The 22,746-nt window shown below is 44.9% G+C and overlaps 1 protein-coding gene across 9 annotated transcripts in view; it reads left to right on the top strand.

The window, feature by feature from the left end:
• Positions 1-22,746, top strand: part of LOC128406015 (far upstream element-binding protein 3-like) — a 332,867-nt gene that overhangs the window by 258,159 nt on the left and 51,962 nt on the right. Inside the window, exon 16 of one of the 9 annotated variants that reach the window (XM_053373071.1) lies at positions 3,174-3,653. The exons of the other annotated variants lie outside the window; for them this stretch is intronic. Within the exon in view, the coding sequence (XP_053229046.1) occupies positions 3,174-3,253 (80 nt within the window). The 3' untranslated portion in view covers positions 3,254-3,653. Of the gene's footprint in view, positions 1-3,173; positions 3,654-22,746 lie in introns of those variants that run through there. 9 annotated transcript variants of the gene reach the window in all.

Genomic DNA, 22,746 nt, shown 5'->3' with positions numbered 1-22,746 from the left:
CTTACATGTCAAAGTGCTCTTTCAGTTGAGCTAGGGCGGTATTGTACATTTTGACATCCTTCCAAAAGAAAAAAATATCATCAACATAAAATAAGCAATACAGCTTCTTTTGCCCTTCCTCTTTGACAAATACACATGGATCAGCTTTACCTTGCTGAAAACCTAGAGAAAACAACACTTCAGTGAGTTTATTGTGCCAGCATTGTGCACTTTGTTTGAGACCATATAGGGACTTCTTCAGAGAGCAAACAAAACCCTGTTTTACCTGTACGCCATCAGTTGGAAGCATATAAAGTGATTCACCTAAGGTTCCGTACAAAAATGCTGTATTCACATTGTGACGAGAAACGTGTAGATTCTCTTCTGCAGCAAGTTTGAACATAAGCCTAATGCTCTCATATCTCATGGTGGGTGAGTAGGTCTCGTGATAGTCTTCTCCTGGTACCTGTGAAAAACCTCTGGCTACCAATCTGGTTTTGTGTCTGACTACCTTGCCATTTTGATCTGTCTTTGCTTTGAATACCCATTTGCTGTCAAGCAGTTTCATCCCTGGAACTGTTGGAACTAGCTCCCATGTTTTGTTCCTCTCTAAGGAATCAAGCTCAGTGTCAGGATGATATGTGAGTGCTAGCCGAGATAACAACCCGGGACTCCAGCCAGCTTTACAAGATTTATTAAGTCCAAAAACTATGTACAATCCAGAGCTCTTAAAAGCATGTCTTCCTCAGTCACTATCAGTTGTCGGAAGTGGCTCCTGCCTCTTCCCTTTCCAGCATAGAAACTTCCTGAGCCCCCCCCCCCCTTTTCCTTCTCTCTCTACATAAAGACCGAAGCGTTGGAGGCTGTTCCTTTCTCTCTGTTTCCGTGTTTCCTGACAGCCCCTCCTCCTCTTCTCTTCTCTCTGACGAAGTGCAGCTGCTCATTAAAGGAGGCGGCTCCCTGTACATTCCGATCTCTCCCCCCTTCTCAGCCAACAGATCCCTGACATCCATCCACTCCTCAAAACCCCCCTTCCCATCCTCAGGACAGACGGCTACCTCTTCCTCACTGATATCGCGAGGCGAGGGAGAGAATCCTAGAAAGATGTCGTCATCATCTTCTGTGTCCACAAAACCATCCTTCCAGCCCTCCCCCAACCCCGTTGTTTCGAGGTGATCCTCGGGGTGGTCTTCTGCAGTGCAGTTCCCGTCGACCCCCCCCCCCCCCGGTGCCCACTCGTCACCCTCAGATGGTGTGAACCCTTCGAAGTCCTCCTCGTCCTCCGTCGGCCCAAAAATCTCCCTAAAGAACCTACCCGGGGGTTTTGGCTTGTCGGGAAATAAGGCATGGAACCTCCACCAGAAACTCCTCAGTGATACAACTCTCCGGCACCCACGTGTTTTCTGAGCTAGGTGGCCCCTCCCAGGCCACTAGATACTCTAGTTGCTGCCTGCACCACCAAGAGTCCAGTATCTCTGTCACCTCGTTGCATTTCTCCCTCTCCGCTATGTCTGGTGTTGTGGTCACCCCTTGCCCCCTCCCTGGATGGCTGCTCCCCTCCCTGTAGGGCGACAACAGCGACCTGTGGAAGACAGGATGGATCCTCATATTGTCCAGCAGCTTCAACTTAAATGCCACGGGATTGACCTGTTGGATGACCTCAAAGGGCCCCACCCTCCTAGGCTTGAGTTTTTTGCACCCACCCCTTCAGGGCAGGCCCTGCATGGACAACCACACCCTATCCCCCACCCGGATGACCTCCCCTGGTCTTCGATGCCTGTCTGCTTCCTTCTTGTACACCTCCTTGGCCCTCTCCAGGTTCAACTGGAGCTGTTCATGAATGGCCGCCATCTCTTCCGCAAACTGTTCGGCAGCTGGCACACTCCACTACTCCTCCCCGCACCCCGGAAAGGCCCTGGGGTGACACCCGTAATTGGCAAGGAAAGGACTCATCCCTGTGGACACATGTTCAGCGTTGTTGTACGCAAATTCTGCTAGTGCTAATTTCTCCACCCACTCATTCTGTCTCTGACTTGACATAACATCGCAAATACTGCTGCAAAATGCCATTTGCTCTCTCTGCTTGCCCATTGGTTTCGGGGTGCCTTGCTGTCATGAAGCTCACCTCTACCTGCAGCAAACCCATGAGCTTGCGCCAAAATCGTGAGGTGAACTGCGCCCCTGGTCAGAAATTACCCTTGAAGGAACCACCACCACCATGACTGCTGTTTTACCTGTGGACGTGTGTAGGTCCGTTATAAAATCTATGGATACCACCTCCCATGGCTTACCTGGTGTGGGCAAAGGTTCTAGTAATCCTGCCGGAGCAGCCCTCTCCCCCTTAGCCCTTTGACATGTGTCACGACCTCTCACATATTCCCACACGTCCTCCCTCACTTTGGGCCACCAAAAGTCCCTTGTAACCAACAGCATGGTCTTGTGTTGCCCAAAATGCCCCGCAGTGGGGTTGTCGTGGAGCTGCTTGAGAATTTTGGCCCTTCAGGATTCACCCGGCACATACAGTGCCCCCCATAAAACAACAGCGCCCCTTTCTCCTTGAAGCCTCCCTCAGCTCCCCCACCCTCCTTGAGTTCGCTCAGCTTCCGCTGAGCAAAAGCATCGTCTCTCATCAGTTGCACCAGTTCATTTTCCTCTACCACTGCCCCCCCCACAAGTCCACCTGTCCTCCGGGAACATGAGCCTGACTACAGGAGGTCCCTCTTCTGCCCAGTACTCCGGTTTATGTGATAGCACATCCGCCCTCACGTTCTGCTCTCCTGGGATGTACTGAATCCTAAAGTTGAAGTTGGCAAAAAACTCCGCCCAACGTATCTGCCTTTGGCACAACACACGTGCGGTCCGCCAGTACTCCAGGTTCTTATGATCCATGCACACCTGTGTCTGATGTTTCGCTCCAATCAGGAAGTGCCTCCACTGTTTAAAAGCTGCAAAAATCACCAGCAACTCCTTGTTATAAATACTATAGTTTAGCTCCGACTTTTTCAGCTTCTGGGAGAAAAAGGCGCACGGTCTCCAATCTCCCCTCCCATCTTGCTGCATCAGGACCGCTCCGATGGCCCGGTCTGACGCATCTGTCTCCACTCGCAGCGGCTTGTCAGGGTTGACGTGCAATAACTGCTCCTCCGATGCAAAAACTTTCTTCAGTTTCTCAAATCCCTTTTGTGCCTCTTCAGTCCACAGAAACTTCTTCCCACTGAGGCAATCCGTTATGGGCGCGGTCAAACGCGGAAAGTTATTGATAAACTTCCTGTAGAAGTTGCTGAAGTCCAGGAACCGCTGAACATCCTTCCTTGTCTTGGGGCTCTTCCATTCTACCACGGCCTTCACCTTCTCCGGATCCATTGCCAGACCCTTATTCGACAGCCAGTAACCCAGGAACTCGACCTCCCTCGTGTGGAACTGGCATTTTTCCAGCTTCACCCACAAGTGATGCTCCTTTAGCTTACCCAGAACCTGACGCACGTCCTCCACATGCTGCTTTTCGTTTTCGGAGTATATCAAAATGTCATCCAAAAAACAAACGCAGTTACGGTACAGTAGCATGGTGCATGAACGCCTGGAAGCACGGGCTTCCGCTTTGTAAACCGAAGGGCATAACAAGATATTCAAATGCCCCAAGGGGGGTAAACACAGTGGTTTTCCATTCGTCTCCCTCGCGCACCCTGATGAGATTGTACGCCCCCCTGAGGTCCAGTTTTGTAAAAAAATTCCCCTTCCGCACTCTCTCCAAAACGTCGTCGATTCTCGGCATGGGAAAGGCCAGGGGTTCCGTCAAGGAATTCAAAATTCTAAAGTCCACCACCAGCCTCCGTTCTTTCGTCCCTCTCTTGTCCACAAAGAACACAGGACAGCTACCCACCGCCTTGGACTCCCTGATGAACCCCCTTTTCAGGTTCTTGTCAATAAACTCCTTCAAATCCTGTATCTCTTGGTCGGACATTGAGTACAGCTTACCAGCCGGTAACTTGGCCCCCGGGACCAAGTTGATCTGGCAGTCGTATGGCCGGTGAGGCAGTAACGCGTCGGCCTCTCTCTCACTGAACACCTCCTCCAAGTCCCTGTATTGTGGAGGGATCTTGCCTTCTCCCCCAGACACATTGTCACCACCTGGGCCTTTCTTTCCCAGGGTTCCTCTCCTCCCAGGCAGTGCTCTAGGCAGTGGGTCGACCCGAAAGACAGGGACCACTGGTGCCATGACACCACTGGGTCATGCATGGCCAACAAACTCATTCCCAAAATAATGGGTGGCCCTGCCAAGGTGGCCATGTGAAAGGCGATGGTCTCGGAGTGCATGGAGATCCGCATTCTCATGGGAGGAGTCTGATGTGTGACCTCCCCCCAATAGTTCCCTACCATCAATCGTGGTAACTTGCAAAGGAAAATCGAGCGGCAGCTGGTGCTGTGCAGCAAAGTCCCTGCTGAAAAAGTTTGCACTGGCCCCCGAATCAACTAGGGCATGGACCTCCATTGCGTGGCCATTGGGGAGCTCCAGCAGCACCCTGACCACTATGCCTACTTTGGGGTGGCCTGGTCGGGGCTCTTCGCTGCTGCTCCTGCCTGGCTGTTGCCCCGGTTTCCCACCAGCCAGGCCTTTCTGTTTCCCTGCACCTGGGGCACTTCCTCTCCCCCCTGTGGCGTGGCCCCCACCATCCCTTGCCAGTTACGACGTTCCGGACACACTCTGGCAAAGTGGCCTGGTCTTTGGCACAGAAAACGCTTCTTGGCAGCTTTCCAGTCCTTTTCCTCCTTTTTCTCCTGTTGCTGAACTTTTGAATGCTCCCGCATGCGGGCTGAGTTGATTTCCATGGGCTCTGGCTGACTCTGACCTTGAGAAACCCCTGCTGGTATCTCAGGAATGCGGTTGCCATGGAAACGCTCCCCTCTGTTCTCCCTCCTCTCCAGCAAACGGGTCTCCTGCCGCACCCCCACAGCTAAGGCAGCCTTAGTTAACGCGTCCATGTCCTTGGGCCGGGGGCCCCTTGAAAGCTCATCCTTCACGTCTGAATTTAGCCCTGCCTTAAAAAGAGCCTGCACTGGTTCAGAGCTCAAGTCCCAGCCCAGCTTGTGGACAAGCATTGCAATTTGAGACCAGTAACTGCGGATAGTCAGACTCCCTTGCCTCAAGGCCAGTAATTGCTGCTGAGTCATATCAATTTGGCTCTCATTTGTAAACATGGCTGTTGGAAACTGGCCCCCTCGGGAAGGCTGGCTCATTTATCCACTTGTTGGAAACTGGCCCCCTCGAGAAGGCTGGCTCATCTTCCCAGGCTTGTCGGGGCCTGTTTGCCGGTGACCCACCCTGGCTGGCATCCCGGCAGACCAGGGAGATCTTGATAGGCGACACCTCCCTGATGAAAGGTGCACACCCCCTTCCCCCTTGTATAGCAGCAGGAGAAAAAATCAGTCAGAAAGTCTTTTTCATCTCTACTTTATTTCTGACTGTACACTGTACAAAAAGCATGCCTGCTCACTCAGTCTCCTCCGAGCAACTGCGTTAGACTTCCTCGACACAAGCAACAGGAAGGTCTCATATTACACAGAGAACAAATCCCTGAGAATTGCCTGGAACATCCTGTCCCACGGTTAGACCCATCATGTGATGTAAACATCGAACTGCTTGTTCGCAGCTGCATAGTACTCATATCCCAACATCGGCATCCATCACCTCATAAAACTTCCCCAGATCCCGGAGTGCATCATTATCGGTGGCAATTAGGAGCCGCACCCATTCCCTCGCTGACCCTGCCAAATGACTGATTACAAAAGCCACCCTCTGCTGATCGTTGGCAAATTCACTCCTCTGGAGATCCAGGGCATATTTCATTTCAGTCTTAAAGCTCAAATATTCCTGGGGGTCCCCATCGAACCTACCAACCAATGAAGGCATTTTCCTTCCCAGCGGGGCACCCCTCAATTCCTGATCTTGCGACCTGCGTTCCTCCAGCCTAATTCGCAATTCCTGCACATGTTGTTCCAGTTCTAGGTGTCGTTGTTTCAAAGCAGCAAATTCTTTCCTCGTCCCCTCCTCCATCGCTGGTTGTCTCTCCCTCCTTGCTAGCTCCCGGCAATGGACTTCCGGCAAACTGTCAGGATGATATGTGGGTGCTAGCCTAGATAACAACTCGGGACTCCAGCCAGCTTTACAAGATTTATTAAGTCCAAAAACTATGTACAATCCAGAGCTCTTAAAAGCATGTCTTCCTCAGTCACTATCAGTTGCCGGAAGTGGCTCCTGCTTCTTCCCTTTCCAGCATAGAAACTTCCTGAGCCCCCCCCCTTTCCTCCTCTCCCTACGTAAAGACTGAAGTGTTGGAGGCTGTTCCTTTCTCTCTGTTTCCGTGTTTCCTGACAGCCCCTCCTCCTCTTCTCTCTGACGAAGTGCAGCTGCTCATTAAAGGAGGCAGCTCCCTGTACATTCCGATCTCTCCCCCCTTCTCAGCCAACAGATCCCTGACACTCAGCCTTCATGGCAGTTAACCATGGCTCAGCATCCTTTGAGTCCAAAGCCTGGATCTCTTGGAAGCTTGAAGGTTCAAATACCTTCTTGGAGCTTTTAACAGCAGTTACAGCTTTGGCTGCTTTAGCAAATTCATCAGCAAATCTCTTTGGAGGTCTATCTTTTGTGGCTCTTTCAGACCTGCAAATTAGATGTAAGTCTTCAGCGCTCCCCTCTTCTTTCTTAGGAGAAAAGGGGCCTGTAGTGAACAGTGGTTCCTCCAATTCTCGATCAGAGCCTTCAGAGGGTCGCAGAGAGGCCTTAGCACTCTTGAAATCCTCTGAATCATCTGATTCAGTTTCAGATTCAGAATCAGAACCTTCATCAGTGGGTGTGGGGTTTTGCTGCTGTTTATCCTCAGACTCTTCACTGTCATCAGGATAACATTGGAAAATTCCCACATTCTCCCCCCACTTGGCATTGTACTCAACACTTCTAGTGAGCCTAATTGTATTAGTGTCAGTCATCATTACTCTGTAAGAACCTTTCTGATATCCTAGAAAGATACCATGCAAACCATGTTTGCCTAACTTGGAGTTTTGTGGTGTGTGAACCCACATGTCAGAACCAAAAATTCTCATGTGCTTGATGTATGGTTTCTTGCCAAACATCTTTTCATAGGGGGTACAACCAATCGGTGATGATAATCTGCGATTGTAAGTATAAACAAAACAGCTGAGCGCTTCTACCCAATAACTCTCTGGAAGATTGGCATCATGCAGCAAGGTTTTCAAGCCTTGAAGCAAAGTTTGGCTTGCTCTTTCACAAAGTCCATTCATCCAAGGAGACCGTGGACTTGACAAATCATGTTGAATTCCTTTCTCAGTCAGAAAAGCTTCAAACTGCTGAGAAGTGAATTCTCCCCCTCGATCTGTAAATAAACATTTCACCTGTTTATCATGCACATTTTTCAACCAAGCACAGAATTCCTTGAACCTAGGAAACGCTTCTGATTTCTGCTGGAGATTGAACACATGGAAAATGTGTTCATACCTGGAAAATGAATCAATGAGGACCATGAAGTACCTGGCTCCACCCAAAGAGGGTGCTAGAGGACTAACGAGATCAGCATGCAGTACCTGATATGGTTCTGTAGCTTGTCTACTAGATACCTTACCTTTTGCAGCATTTTAACCTTGTTTGCTGCGCATGCCTTACACTTTATGTGGTACCTGCAGGGTTTAATAGTCATACCTTCAATTAAGGCAGGCATTTTGGAAACTGCCTCAAAGTTTAAGTGACCAAGTTTCCTGTGATAATCATGAATACATCCTGCATGCAAAACCTTGCTAGTATCTTGCACAACATCAACAGAATCATCATAATGCAATACAAACAAATGATCAACATAATCAGCATGCAATAGAAAGTCATCTTTCTTGGTGATGGTGCACTTCCTCTTCTTGAAGGAAATGTCTGTCCTGTTCAGTCAGCTGTGAGACGCTCAACAGGTTGTGTGCAGCATCTGGAACGAAAAGAATGTTGCGTATCGAAGCATCCAAGCTGTGAAGAAAAACCGTTCTGTAGCCTTGACTGGAGATTGTGTGGTCATCCGCTTGGTGAATCGCACCTTCCTGTGGAGTAAAGGACACGAACAGGTGTTTGTCTTTGCTGACGTGCTGGGTGGCTCCCGAGTCGACGATGAAGAAAGATCTAGACGTCTTCTGGACCTTTGGAGTGAAGCGTGAGACCATTGCCTTGTGTTGCATTGTCCTGGACATCGGACCTTTGCCTTTGCCTTTTCCCCGCATTGAACTTTCGCTGCGCTGCTCTGTTGCCTTGGCCTTGGTATGTTTGCACTCCCTCTTCACATGGCCTAGACGTCTACACACGTAGCATGTCACTGCCTTCAAAGCTTTGGCACCATCTAGTGGTTGCACTGCATTCTGGGATGACGTCTGTGAGGACTCCCCCTTAGTGATACAGCTAGTACTACACCGATCCGCTTCATTTAACACCACAGCAGTGACATGCGCTACCGTTAGCTGAGCAGTAGGCAAAACAGCAAGCTGGCTGGCAATTGCTTCCCAACTTGAACCCAAAGAATGTAGAATCATGAAGGAATGCACAGCCTCTGGAAAGGTGATTCCACGCTGTTGCAACTCGTGCCTGAGATTCTGCATTTCCATGAGGTGAGCACGTACTTCTGCTCCTTCAACAAGTGCCATATCATGCAACTTGGCATAAAAGAACAAAGAAGCTCCCGTGTCTGTTCTTAAATGTGAGTGTTGGAGACTGTCCTACATCTCTTTGGCTGAGGCCTTGTCACGCAAAAGACATAACTCTTCAGGAGACACGATAAGCGTCAGATTTCCCTTGCTTTGGAATCCTTAGCCTCCCATGCTTCGGTAACTGGAGCTGGGGGGGCATCTGTTATCACATTAAACAGACCCTCTTTTCTTAGCAGAGCTTCTGCATACTGCACCCACTCCTGATAATTCCCCTTTGAGAGCTTAGGAATTGCCATCGCATTTTGAAGGGCCTCCATTATTCTGGCATTGGCCTTCTGTGTCATTGAAGCATGCTGCGTCTGTTTACAAGCAGCTGCGTTTCAAACAGCATACTGCTTGAGGCTTTTGCATGCTCATGAACTTCTGCCGCAACCGGTCAGTGCTTTGGCTAGAAGTTCAAAGTCCACCCTAATTGCCAATTAATTAGGGACTGGCAGGCTTCCCGGGGCAATGAGCACATACCTCTCATCAATCTTCTTGACACGCAGAGAAGATAAGCTGCATTCCGTTCTTCTGGGCCGGAAACCAAAAATGTCAGAACCTGCATTCGACTGAGCTCCTCCAAGCTCCTCTGGAATCGCCCTCCGATGATAATTAACGACCTGAGCCTCTGATAAGGCTCCAAGCACGTTCCCATTCCGCAGCGTTTCAAAGCGGCAGAAGTTACGAGAAATATGAGCTACATGCTAAGAGTTTTATTGCTAAGCTACGCAGATAGAAAAGAAATACATCCTCTCTCTGTGAGAGCAGAGAGCAACTGAACAAACAAAGGAACAGGAAACCAGTAACGTCACATCCGTCTCCCATCTCCCGTGAGACTTCCAACAGCCTGGGATGTCTCTGGAATTTAAACAGAGTCTTGTGACTCTAAGCAGCTGCACAGTGGCACAAACAGAAACCACCCATTTTTTTCTACATCTATTTGCTAATAGTCTGGAGTTTTCCCCTCTATAGTCATAGAAGCGTTGTTTAGAGTATAGAATGCTGATCATTGTTTTGTTGATTTCTAGGGAGTCTTCTCTGGTGACTGCTTTCATTGCGTCCCATAGGAGGGGGGTTATTATATTGTCTACATCGTTTTCCTTGAAGTAGTTTTGGAGAGTTTTGGTGAGACTCTCTCTAATTTGATTGTTTGAGGTTAGGATGGGACTGAAGGACCATGATGGGGTGGTTTGTGTCTCCTCTCCTATATTAACTGTGACTTCTACTGGGGCGTGATCTGTGATTTTAATGTTACCTATGTTCGTTGATTCCACTGAGGGGATTAGACCCTGTGTGAGCAGGATGCTGTCCAGTCTGGACACTGTATTCTGGCATCTGGATTGGAATGTGTGGCTGGTGTCTCCCGGGTTTTGCTCACTCCAAATGTCGTAGAGACCTCTGGTTTTTTTAAGCATTTTTAGTTAGTTTAATTAACTTTTTCTCATTTTCCATTATCTGATTTAAAATTTCCTTTTTTCCTTTCTCTCTACATTTTTTCCTGATGCTGTTTTGTTGAATAAAGAAACCTCACATAACCGCTTTACTGGCGTCCCACACCATGTTCACTTTGGTTTCTTTGTTACAATTATTTACAAAATATTCCATTAGCATCTTCTGTGCCTTCTCATTTGTTTTCTGATCCTCTAATAGATTTTTATTTAACCTCCATCGAAAAGTCCTTTCCTTTAATTCTTTTATTTCACACTTAATTGCATTATGATCTGAAAGTATCTTTGGTTGTATTTCAATTTTTGTGACTCTAGGTGTTAATTCACTAGATGTCCACATGTAATCTCTTCTTGAAGCTGATTGATTTGGTTCTGAAAAGTGGGTAAATTGTTTATCTAATGGGTGTCTCAGTCTCCAGACATCTATCAAATTACAGTTCTCTATCATAGAGAAAAAGGTCCTAGGTAATTTCCCTTCCTTCGATTTTTCTTTTCTCCTTGATCTATCCAATGAGACCACTCCATTCATATCTCCCATTATTATAATTTTTTGATCCATAAATTCCAATAATTTTTCTTCCAGATCTTTATAAAATTTCATCTTACTACCATTTGGTGCATAAATTCCCACAATTATCAGTTTTTTGCCTTGCCAAGTGACTTGTACTGCAATTACCCTGCCCTCTTCATCTTTGAAGATTTGCCGAGCTTCTAGTTTGTTTTTTATATACATCATCACTCCCCTCTTCTTACTTTTATCTGATGAGATAAATTCATTTCCCAATTTTTTATTAACCAGTACTCTTCTATGTTTTCTGGCTACGTGAGTCTCTTGTAAACAAATAATGTCCCAATTATTGTTTAACAAAAAATGCTCAATTTTGTTCCTTTTATTTTTATTATTTATGCCATTCATATTCCAAGTCCATAATTTTAATGCCATTTTGGTTTCTTTTGATAAATAAAACTATAAAAGTTCTAAACCTGTTCTTCTTCCTCCTCTTCTTCCAAATTATCAATATCTTCTCCTTCCGGGGCCACCGCCGCTGCTTCTTCTCCTCTTCCCAACTCTTTATATCTCCTCAAAAATTTATATGTCTCATCCACACTCTTGAATTTGAATTTCTTTTCTTTATAATAGAATGAGACTCCTTCTGGGAACTCCCATTTAAATTCAATTCCATTTTTCCCGCAATATTTGTGTCAAAGTCTTATATTGGTCACATTTTTTCAACAAACGAAGTGGAACGTCTTTAAAAATGATTGTAAATGTTCCCTCAATACATACCGTAATCTCTTCTCTAGTTATCTCACGCTTGGACTACTGCAATGCGCTCTACGTGGGGCTACCTTTGAATGTGACCCGGAAACTGCAATTAATCCAGAATGCGGCAGCTAGACTGGTGACTGGGAGTGGCCGCCGGGACCACATAACACCGGTTCTGAGAGATCTGCATTGGCTCCCAGTACGTTTCCGAGCACGATTCAAAGTGTTGGTGCTGACCTTTAAAGCCCTAAACAGCCTCGGTCCTGTATACCTGAAGGAGCGTCTCCACCCCCATCGTTCAGCCCGGACACTGAGATCCAGCGCCGAGGGCCTTCTGGCGGTTCCCTCATTGCGAGAAGTGAGGCTACAGGGAACCAGACAGAGGGCCTTCTCGGTAGTGGCGCCCGCCCTGTGGAACACCCTCCCATCAGATGTCAAAGAGATAAATAATTACCTGACATTCAGAAGACATCTTAAGGCAGCCCTGTTCAGGGAAGTTTTTAATATGTAACGCTGTACTGTTTTTAACACTGATTGGGAGCCGCCCAGAGTGGCTGGGGAAACTCAGCCAGATGGGCGGGGTATAAATAATAAATTATTATTATTATTATTATTCTCTATTTTTCTGCAAAATCAAATTTCTCATTTCTCTATCTTTGAATATAATCTAACAATCTCCTGGAATTTTTTTTGCCTTTGTAGTCTTTGTTTTGATCCTAAATGCATTTTGTATTGTTTTTGCCACTTCCTCTACCTCCATATTTAACCATTGTGCGATTTCTGTTGTTAGTTTTTCCAAAATATTTTCCCCTTGTTATTCTGGAACTGATCTAAACCTCAAATTCATTTCTTGTTGCCTCAATTCATTCATAGCAATCACGTCCCACAACTCCTCCTGTGTTTTGTTCATTTCTGAGACTTCTTTTTTTCTTCCTCCTTTTTCATATCTCTTACTTCTTGCTTTGTCTGATTCATTCTAAACTTTGTGTTCTTTTAGTTATCTCTTTCATCTGACCTCTCAGTTCAGAAACAGTCATATCAATTTTTTTATCCATTTGCTCAAGCCTTGTCTCAAGATTTTTTTCACTCTGTTTTATATCTGTTTTTATATCATTTTTTATTTCTGCAAACATTTTCAAAATGCCTCCTTTATTTTTACTTTCTTGTTTCGATCTCCTCCTTTCTAATGGTGTTCGTCCTTCTCCTGCCTTTTTCTGTGCTGACATTATGCTTCTATTCTATTATAAATGTTACTTCACTCTTCACCACTAGGTGTCCCCCACCAATGTTAAGCATTCAGAAAGAAAACAAAGGAGAAAAAAGCAATATTTTTCGCCTCTTGTTTGGCTAATCCACCGTGTCAGAACAAAAGGATTAAAATCCCCAAAATGTCTCGAATTATTAAAAATCAAAGATAATAAATTTCTTCTGCCACTTGCTTGGCTAATGCACCACACAGCTTTCCCCACACAATAAACACAGGAACAGCGAATCCGTTAATATCAAGGAACAAGAAATCTTCTATTTGCCTTCAAGTGTTTTATTTTTTTAAAAAATCGCCAAATAAAAATCAAACCAATTCTTCAGCCACTTGCTGGCCTAATTCCATTTGAAATCCCACGATCCAAAAAGTAAAAAAGAAGAAGAACAGGTAATATCTATATTTAAAAAAGAAATCCAAATAAAAAATAATCCACCAATCCAATATCAATCCGTAAAGAAGAAGGCGGGGGGTAATTTAAGGTCTTATTTTCTGCTCCACTCCTCCTCAAAAATATAAAAATATACAATCCATAATTCCAAATCAGTTCCTGCTTGGGCTTAGTAGCTTTCCCCCAACATACTGCTGTCTGGCAATAACAAGAACTAAAAGAAATAAAAAATATGAAGCTTTTTAACTTTAACTACGCAGTTCCACAAAAACAAAAGTAAAAGTTTTCCAGGAGGTTCTCCTCCTCTGCCGTCTCAGAGATCCTAAGATAGACAAACAATATCCACAGTAAGAGGTATTCAACCCTTTTAAATCAATATATAGACAGTTCTACTTTTCAGCAAATGTGTTTGTGTTGAAGTTTATATTTCCGCTGTAGGTAAGATCATATGTTTGTTGTTCCATAGGAACGTCATGTAAAAAGGTAAAGGTACCCCTGCCCGTACGGGCCAGTCTTGACAGACTCTAGGGTTGTGCGCCCATCTCACTCAAGAGGCCGGGGGCCAGCGCTGTCCGGAGACACTTCCGGGTCACGTGGCCAGCGTGACATCGCTGCTCTGGTGAGCCAGAGCCGCACACGGAAACGCCGTTTACCTTCCCGCTAGTAAACGGTCCCTATTTACCTACTTGCACCCGGGAGTGCTTTCGAACTGCTAGGTTGGCAGGCGCTGGGACTGAACAACGGGAGCGCACCTCGCTGCGGGGATTCGAACCGCCGACCTTTCGATCAGCAAGCCCTAGGCGCTGAGGCTTTTACCCACAGTGCCACCTGCGTCTAAGTTCAAATCCCAGACAGGGCTGACCTCCTTTTTTCCACCCCGCTGCTTCCGAATTATTCTAATTATTAAAGTTTTTTATTTCTCATCAAATTAATCCAAATTTTCTTCTTCTTTTGGAATCGATTGCTGTGCCAGGTAAGCTTAAGGCTGTGCTTCTCAGGAGTAGAAAATGGCGTCCCGCGCTGGTGTCTCGATCTCGCCGATCTTCCCACTCCTAAAAGGAGCGTATTAGGCAGTGCAGAGACCGCTATTTGGCTTTGCTGGGAACCTGCCCTCAGAATCTTCCTCCTGAGGTTTTTGGGGGCTTGCAGCACCCATGCAATGCCACCCTTTCCCCCGAAAAGCTGGATTCTCCCCTAAGGGCTGAATCCCACTTGCTCATGGCTTTGCGATCAACCACAAGTTGTTTGCTGCTGTTTCATCGTGGTCATTGCTGTCACTTGGTGTGTCTGTCAGTTGCCATTCCGGTGGAGGGTTGAGTTCAAGGTTCTTCAGTAGTTGCAGGGCTTCAGGTATGTTGGTAGCCATGTGTTGTGTTGTGTTGTGTTGGTTGTTACAGAAGGGGAAGCCCCATTGGTATTTGATCCCTGCTTGTTGGAGATGCTGGGTGCATGGGCATAGGCTTTTTCTCTGTTTTAGGGTGTCCTGAGATAAATCCTGTAAGGCCAGTATGGGTTTGTCTCCATATCGAAGGTTGATTGAGTTTCTGAGGTTATTCCATGCCTCCTCTTTATTTTTGTAGCATGTGAAGCACACAATTATGTCTCTTGGGGGGGCGCGCTGGGTTTCGGCATAGGTTTTAGGGCTCTGTGAGCCCTCTCCAGGTCATCTACTTCAAGTCTCAAGTTTGGGATTGTATTTTTCAGCCAGCGTACAATTAGGTCTGCTGGGCTTTTCTCCTCCACTGTTTCAGGAAAGTTGTGGAAGCGGATGTTGCAGCGTCTACTACGGTCTTCGAGGTCCGCCTGTTTGATTTTCATGACTTTATTTTCCGTTTCTATTATTTCCAGGTGACTTTCCAGTTCAGCCAATTTATTATTCACACGTGTGTTTTCCTCTTGGTACTTCTCTAGTATTCTTTCTTGTATGTGGTTCTTGTTTTCTAGAGTTTCCACTTTAGAGGTTAGTTCACTTAATGCTTTCAGTAGTTCGTTTAGTCTCATTTTCACTTCCTTCAGTTCTCATTTTGTTGCTGGGTCATTGTCATCTTGGGGGGGTTGTGTTCTCAGTGCTGTTTGCCATCTCCCTGGTTGGTGTCATCACAGTCTCACTGATCTTTTTGGTTTGAGACCTGCTTGGTGTTCTCTTGGAGAAGGATGTGTTGTGGTTAGGAGTTGTGGTGGTGGTTCCTGAGTGTTGTTGAGCTGAACAGGCGTTGTTGACTGGTGGCTTTTACAGAGTGTCTGGATTAGGCAGCCATTAGTGTTCCGTCTGGGCTGTGCTTTAAGGGCTTCTCTGGGGTTACTGCATGTCTCCTCAGCGGTGGTGCCAGGGCCAGGGGGGGCAGACAAGCAGACAGACGAGTAAGCCAATAGACAGACAGTTCACATAAAGGGGTTGGTAGGCAGGGGTGTGAGATATTGATGGGGTGGGGCCAGAGGAAGGGTGTGTGTTTGAGGGGGTTATTCGGGGGTGCACCTGTGTGTACACGTCTGTGCAGTCATATGCACCAAGGGGGTATTGGGGTCCAGTTGAGGGTGGAGGGTGGGGTTATGCGTTCATAGAAAAGAATTAAGAATTTAAGGTTGGCAAGGGTGTGTTCAGGAACAGAGCCAAACAACAATATAGAGGTTAAAGATGAAAAAGAAGTGGAGAAAAGGGGGAAGAGCAGAGGATTGGAGGAATGGAAGTTAGGGTAAAATAAAAAGGAGAGAAAGAAAAAGAGGGAAAGAGAAGGAAAAGAAAGAAAGAAAGAAAGAGAGAGAAAGAAAGAAAGAAAGAAAAGGGGGAAAGAGACAAAGAAAGATGAAGATACGACTTCCGGGTTAGCGCCATCGGCGAATGGCGGATTCCCTCCGAGCTCCGGAGGGAATCGGCTCCACAGGATTTGGGTCTTCCCGCTGCGGCGACACGGGGACCCTTAAAAATCACAGGCGGTGAAGCCTGTGAACCTGGTGACCCGGCGGGCACCATTTGCGCCCCCGACCTGCGAAGGAGCTTTTTAAAGGCTTCAGAACGGGGGACGGGGTGAGCGGCGCGGTGCTGAGAGTCGACTGCTTCTCCTGCGGAGTGAAGCCGCATTGCCATGGCCGGAGAGCGCTGACTTCTTCTTGTGAGTAATTGGACTTTAAAGCAACAACCCGTGAGTAGTACGGAAATTGGATTTACAAAGAAATATATTTTTTTTGAATTAGGCACGATCGGGGAAGGCGCAAACAGGAAGTCCGTCTCCCCGTCTTGTAAATAATCTAAAGCAAGGACCTGCTAACTAAGGTCGAGAGAATCTTTTCTTTTTTATTGGGTAAAAGACATTAATTTCACGATTTGGCAGTATAAGAATTCTTACTGGAGGATAAGAGCTAATTCTGGGAGCTGAAGTGCCACCCCCCCGGACCCGGGAGTGATCCGCGAGAGAGCCTGTTGAAGAGGTATTGAAGAGTTTGACAGCTGTCAAATTAGCTGTCAAGACTAAAAAAGAGAACTTTGTTTCTGTTGTCTCTGCTGGTTATATTTGTTACAATTTGGTTATAATTTGTTGAAAACAAGGAAGAACTGATACAAACTAACTTGACTTTTGGATTTGAACTGGAAGGAATATTAAGTAACCAAAATCCCTCTAGAGGGGGTTTTGGGACATTACAAGAATGGCTGAAGGAGGGAAAATACAAGCTAAATTGGACCGAGTTTTTGTTCTCTTGGGAAAGTTACAAGGCCAAATTGATGTTTTGGCTACAAATGTTGCAACTCTGGATGTAACAGTAAATAAACTCATTGAATTTGATAAGGACTTGACTCAGGAAGTCCATGCAGCTGGACAAGAAGAGAAACTTGAGAGCTTTGAGAGTGTGGAGAAAGAGATATATGTTGTTCCTGAGGAAAAGGAAGGAGGAGCTGTAATGCTGCAGATGACAAAGGAGAGCCAGAGGCCTGACATGATGGCTACAAAGGAAAATAAGAACTGGATGATGCAAATCTGGTTTGAATTGGAGATTGAAGAATGGAGAGATCTCCTAATGTGGAGATCTGAAGATCCAAGGATTACAAATCTGATTAAGGTGGAAGTTGGAGCTTTGGGGACATTTGGACTTGAAAGGAGTAAGAAACAAGATTTGGGCTCCACTTTTAAGTATGGAGGTCTGGCTGGAAGAAACATGGATCCCATTGGGCTAGAGCTTCTCCGAGATCTGGTGTTTAATATTAAGGACCATCAAAAAAACCGGCAGAGAGGAATTGAGAGAGAATTAAGAGCCTCGGACGTGAGATCTCCAGGCTGATAGTAGATTAAGACTGATGGACATTTGTTGGGGATTGAAACTGGGAAAGGGGGGGTGGAGTTTGGGAATCCAAAGGGTGCATAATTATAATCTGTTTTTGTTTTTATTCTGTTTTGTTATTTGTATGAAGATTGGGGAAGTCGTGGAAGGGAACTTGGGTCGACTTTAGAAAAAGGTTTTAAGAATGAGTATTGATGATAAATATTGATGTTTATAAGGTAAAATTGGCTTTTTTAAATGAACTAAATAGAAAAAGGTAAAAAATTAAGGATAAGAACTTGCTGAACTAACAATTTGAATTGGAATATAAGAAGGGGAGGTGTGGGGAAGTCAGGGAAATATGTTATAGAAAAATAAGGATTGTGAACTCTATGTGTTTTTAAACTTTTTTGTTTTTCCTTTTTGATTTTTTTAATGTATTAAAGTGGAAAATTTCAATAAATATCTTTTAAAAAAAAGAAAGAAAGATGAAGATACTTGGTTGCAAGTGGTGGTTTTAGTTTTAGTAAATAATAACTTTATTAACCTCCTCCTCCTTGACTTCCTAGTCAAGGAGGAGTTGGTATGTTTTCGAGAGAGCTTTGGTTTTTGTCCTAATTAAGTCTAACTCAAATCTTGAACTTTCTTGAGCAAAGCTTTTCCCTTTGTCAACTTTGAATCTCTCAAATAATTGATAATATTGGAACCAGTCAACAACATATTCTCTTACTTCTTCAAATTTCTTCAGCTTTAGCTGGTTCTCTTCTTCCTTCAATAGTACTTGGTACATCAGCCAGTTTCCTTCTGTGTTTTTTCTTTTAACTCCTAGGACTTCCATTGGTGATAATCCAGCTGGGCATCTTAGGTTCCAGAAGGTCTTTATATTTTTTCCAGACCTTATACAAGGATTTCCCAGCAATATGGCTCAGGAAGTTTTGATGTACAGTGGTACCTTGGGTTAAGTACTTAATTCGTTCCGGAGGTCCGTTCTTAACCTGAAACTGTTCTTAACCTGAAGCACTACTTTAGCTAATGGGGCCTCCCGCTGCCGCTGCGCCGCCGGAGCACAATTTCTGTTCTAGGTACTATTTCTGGGTTAGCGGAGTCTGTAACCTGAAGTGTATGTAACCTGAAGCGTATGCAACCCGAGGTACCACTGTACTTCTACTTTCTCGTATACTAGGTACGCATGCCAGCCGTACCTATTGTTGTGTCCCTCTAAGTCAAGCAATTCTGAATTTTGGAGTGTACACCAATCTTTTAGCCACGTTAGACAGGCCACCTCATAATACAATCTTAGGTCTGGCAGGGAGAGACCCCCTCTGTTTTTAATATCAATTAAGATCTGATGCTTGATTCTGGGCCTCTTCCCCTACCAAATGAACCTTGAAATAGATGCTGCCATTCCTTGAGGTGGCCCCTCTTGCCCAGTATTAGGATTGATTGGAATAAAAAAAGTAGTTTTGGTAGAAAACTCATTTTTATGACTGAAATTATTCCTGTAAAAGATAGTTTAAGTCTGGCCCAAATATCCAAATTTATTTTGATCTTCTCCCAGGTTTTTACATAATTATCCTGAAATAAGTTACCATATCTTTCGCTCTATAAGACACACCTGACCATAAGACACACCTAGTTTTTGAGGAGGAGAACAAGAAAAAAATATATTCTCTCCCTTTCTGCGCAGCGCCCCTTCAGTGAAGCAGCAGGAGAAGCGGAGCCCCTTCCGTTTCTCCTCCCGCTTCGCTGAAGGGGCACTGCGCAGAGAGGGAAAACTTCAGCGAAAGCAACGCAAAGCCTCCTGAGCACAGCGGTAGGCTCCCGCTGCGCTCAGGAGGCTTTGGGTGGCTATCCCTGAAGCCAGGAGAGCAAGAGGGATCGGTGCACTCCTGGCTTCCGCAAAAGCTGAGCAGCCTGCACATTTCCTTACTTTTTAGGAGGGGAAAAGTGCATCTTATAAAGCGAAAAATATGGTAATATTCTTTGAAGTTAGCCAGATGCCCAAGTATTTTGCTTTTTGGCAGATTTTCAAACCAAACATTTTTTCCAGTTGTTTTTCTTTTTTTTTAAATATAATTTTTATTAACAGGCCAATCAAATCACATCAATTCCAAATCACATTAGTTCCAAATTATACAGCCAAATTTTTAAAATTTTGTTGGGGGTACCCATACTTCAAGCTCCAAAAGGGATCCAAACATCATTCTTGCTGCTGCTTTAATTAAACAGTTCTATCCAGTTCTGTCCAGATAGTCTCTTTGTTATTTTCCTCATCTTCTTGTTGTTATCATATATTCCTTTCTTTGTGATATCTGATAATCTTCATAAGCGGGTTGAAAATAAACATGTCCTGTGTGGGTTTTACACTTTCCAAGAGTCCTATCACATAAAGGACAGACGCCATTTCCACACCTCCGTAAAAAACATTCCCACAGTCTGTCCGTTGATTTCACAGGCTTGCCAATCTATATCTCAGGGGGCTCTGCCAGGTCAAGATCACATTCCGATCACCATACATTCACATTCCGATGACCCTGGTCCTCCTCCCCCTCGTCCTCCTATGAGCAAGCCTGTCTTAATGAAGCTCCATTTTTAGCTGCGTCATAAAGCTTTCTTTCCAATCCCCGATGTTTCCACCAGTCCTCTCTTTAATCAATAATTCATTTCCACACAGTTTCTTATTCTCCTGCTTGTGATTAGTAATTTGCAACGATTCTTCTCTCTGGAGGGGAGGGTTATTGAATACTCACATAAGACAAAAAAAAGAAAAGTTTTTTCCTCCCCCCCCTTTCCGGTTCAGTCCAACATACCGATCTTTTAATGATGATTCTTCACTTGATTTATTTTCCAGCCCGTCGCTCCGCTCACAGAGATCCCATTATTCAGCAGTCTTTACTCCCGATCTTCACTTGATGTATGTGCATTCGCTTCTTTCCAATTATATATTTCCGATTATATATTTCGAGCTAATGCTAACCAGTGCGCAATTAGAGACAGCGTCAGGGAGAGCCGACCTCACCCGAGGGCTTCGTGCCAAGTGCCCACACCCCCTTCTTTCGAATCCGGGGGTGAATTATGGGCACAGCTGCCAAGGCAGTCCCCCCCATTCCCTTGGGGGGGCAAGGGAGGCTGCATACTCCCATATCAGCCTCTTAATTACCTCGTGTGGGTCGGAGAGATGTTATTGTCGGCCATCTTCCAGTGCGCCCCCTGGTGGCCCCCTCCAGTTCTTTTTTCTTGATTTGATGTGTTCTTAACCAGTATTTTTGTTTTTGTTTTATTTCGTTTGAATCCTGCTACTTTGCCAAATTTTTGTATTATTTCCATTATTTTTGATAAGCTCTCTTTTGGGTTTTCCGTCATTATAAGCAAGTCATCAGCGAATGCCTTTATTTTATAAGACCTATCTCCCTTTAATTTGGCTTTCTTCTAGTATTCTTCTATTTAAAATTTCCAAAACCAAAATAAATATTAAGGGATATAAGGGGCAGCCTTGGCATGTACCTTTATTCATTTGGCATTCCTTCGTAATATTGCCATTAATAATTATTTTAGCTTGCTGTTCAGCATATATGTCCCTTATTCCTCTACAAAAATTTTCTCCAAACTTCATTTTTACCAGTAGTTCTGTTCGTCTGAGTGGCCTAGCCTTGCATTAAAGTCCCCACCAATAATTAAGGAAGCAGAGGGAAACTTATTTGAGAGAAGGAGAATGCAGTCTTCCAGTTCGTTCCAGATGTTTTTAAGATCAGTTTGTTTCATAAGTGGGTGAATATAAACATTGATGCATATGATGCAAATAGAGAATATTTTAACAGCCAAAATCCATTTTTTATCGATTTTCAATTGAATAGGGGAGGTTCCCCTAGGTTTGATTCTGTATCCAGGGGTAGGCTCTGGGCCAAATTGGCCAATATGGGTATTAACAGAAGGTTATTACTTCTGATGATTAAGCTTCATGAGAACAATACCCTCCAGATAAGACTCGCACAGGACGGCAGACTCTCTAGAGAAATCCCAGTCCAAAGAGGAGTTAGACAAGGATGCCTATTAGCCCCATTTTTATTTAACATCTATGTTAACTCCCTGGTCACATGTTGCCGTGAAATCGAAACCCACCCCCCCATGTTCTCTAACGGCAGAAAAGTACCAGTTTTAATGTATGCGGATGACGCTGTTCTTCTCTCTCAAACCAAAGTGGGTCTGAAACGTGCCTTAGGAAAGTTTAGTGACCAATGTAACACTGAACTGTTAACAATTAATTTTGCCAAAACCAAAATTGTACATTTTAACCGCTCCTTCAGGAAAGATAATTGGAGCGTAAAGGGAAACGCCATTGAACAGACTAAGACCTTCCAATACTTAGGCATTACTTTCTCTTATAATGCCAAATTGTCAACACACCTGACCACATCAGCTATATCAGCAGGAAGAAGTGCAAATGCCATCCTTAGATTATTCAGAAGGAAAGGAGCTGGCTTCCTCCCGATGGCCCTAAAAGTCTTTCAGGCAAAATCTTTAGCCCAACTCCTGTATGGCTCTCAAATTAGCCCCTCTGCCAACCTTAAGACCCTTGAAACAGTGCAATCAAAATTCTTTAGATCATTATTTGCTACCCCAAAGTGTACACCTAATGCAGTCTTAAGGCAAGAGGCAGGACTGCCCAGAGTGGAATTAAAAGTCTGGAAGCAAGCAATATCCCTCTGGCTGAAAATCCATTACAATCCTAAGGGACTGTTACCTTGCTTCCTGGCCGCAGTTCCCTATCCTCCTTGGCTTATGCAAATAACTAATAAGATCAAACAAATTGGCCTAAACCCTGAAAACCTTTTTATTGGAACTCTGAATAAGGCAAAAGCAATTATCACTCAGAGACTTTACGATGTCGAATTACAACAAGAAGACGCCCTACTCCCGGAGACGTATAGATGTTTAAAAGCTTGGCCTAATTTTGCAACTGCCCCTTACTTAACTAACATCACTAACGAAGCTTATAGATGGGCTTTCTCTAGAGCCCGCTTTGAGACAATGCCCTCAGCAGTGCTGTACGGCAAATTCACGCGGGTACCAATGCATGCGCGCCTCTGCCCCTGTATGTCTAATAAGGTAGAATCTGTCACACACATCCTTCTATTTTGCGAATTTTATAGTGAAGAGCGAGTTCAACTTATTTTGCCGCTTTTATCAAAATTCATACCCCTACAACATTATTTGGAATCCTCCCCCGAAATTCTACGAAAATACCTTCTGGAAGCTCAATATCATATGAGGTGGCCAAATTTTGCACTTTAGTAATCAGGAAGCGTAAATCTCTTCTGTTGAATGGCACACTGCGAAGTTCCCTTGTGTAATCCTTTTTTTTTCTTTTCTGATGTTGTTGTTGATTTCTTTTTGTTTGATCTTGTGGTGTTTAGTGTCA

This window comes from Podarcis raffonei, chromosome W (assembly GCF_027172205.1).
Source record: "Podarcis raffonei isolate rPodRaf1 chromosome W, rPodRaf1.pri, whole genome shotgun sequence".
Lineage (NCBI taxonomy): Eukaryota > Metazoa > Chordata > Lepidosauria > Squamata > Lacertidae > Podarcis > Podarcis raffonei.
The sequence above is the reverse complement of the archived record's forward strand: the minus strand, read 5'-3'. Positions and strand labels throughout refer to the sequence as shown.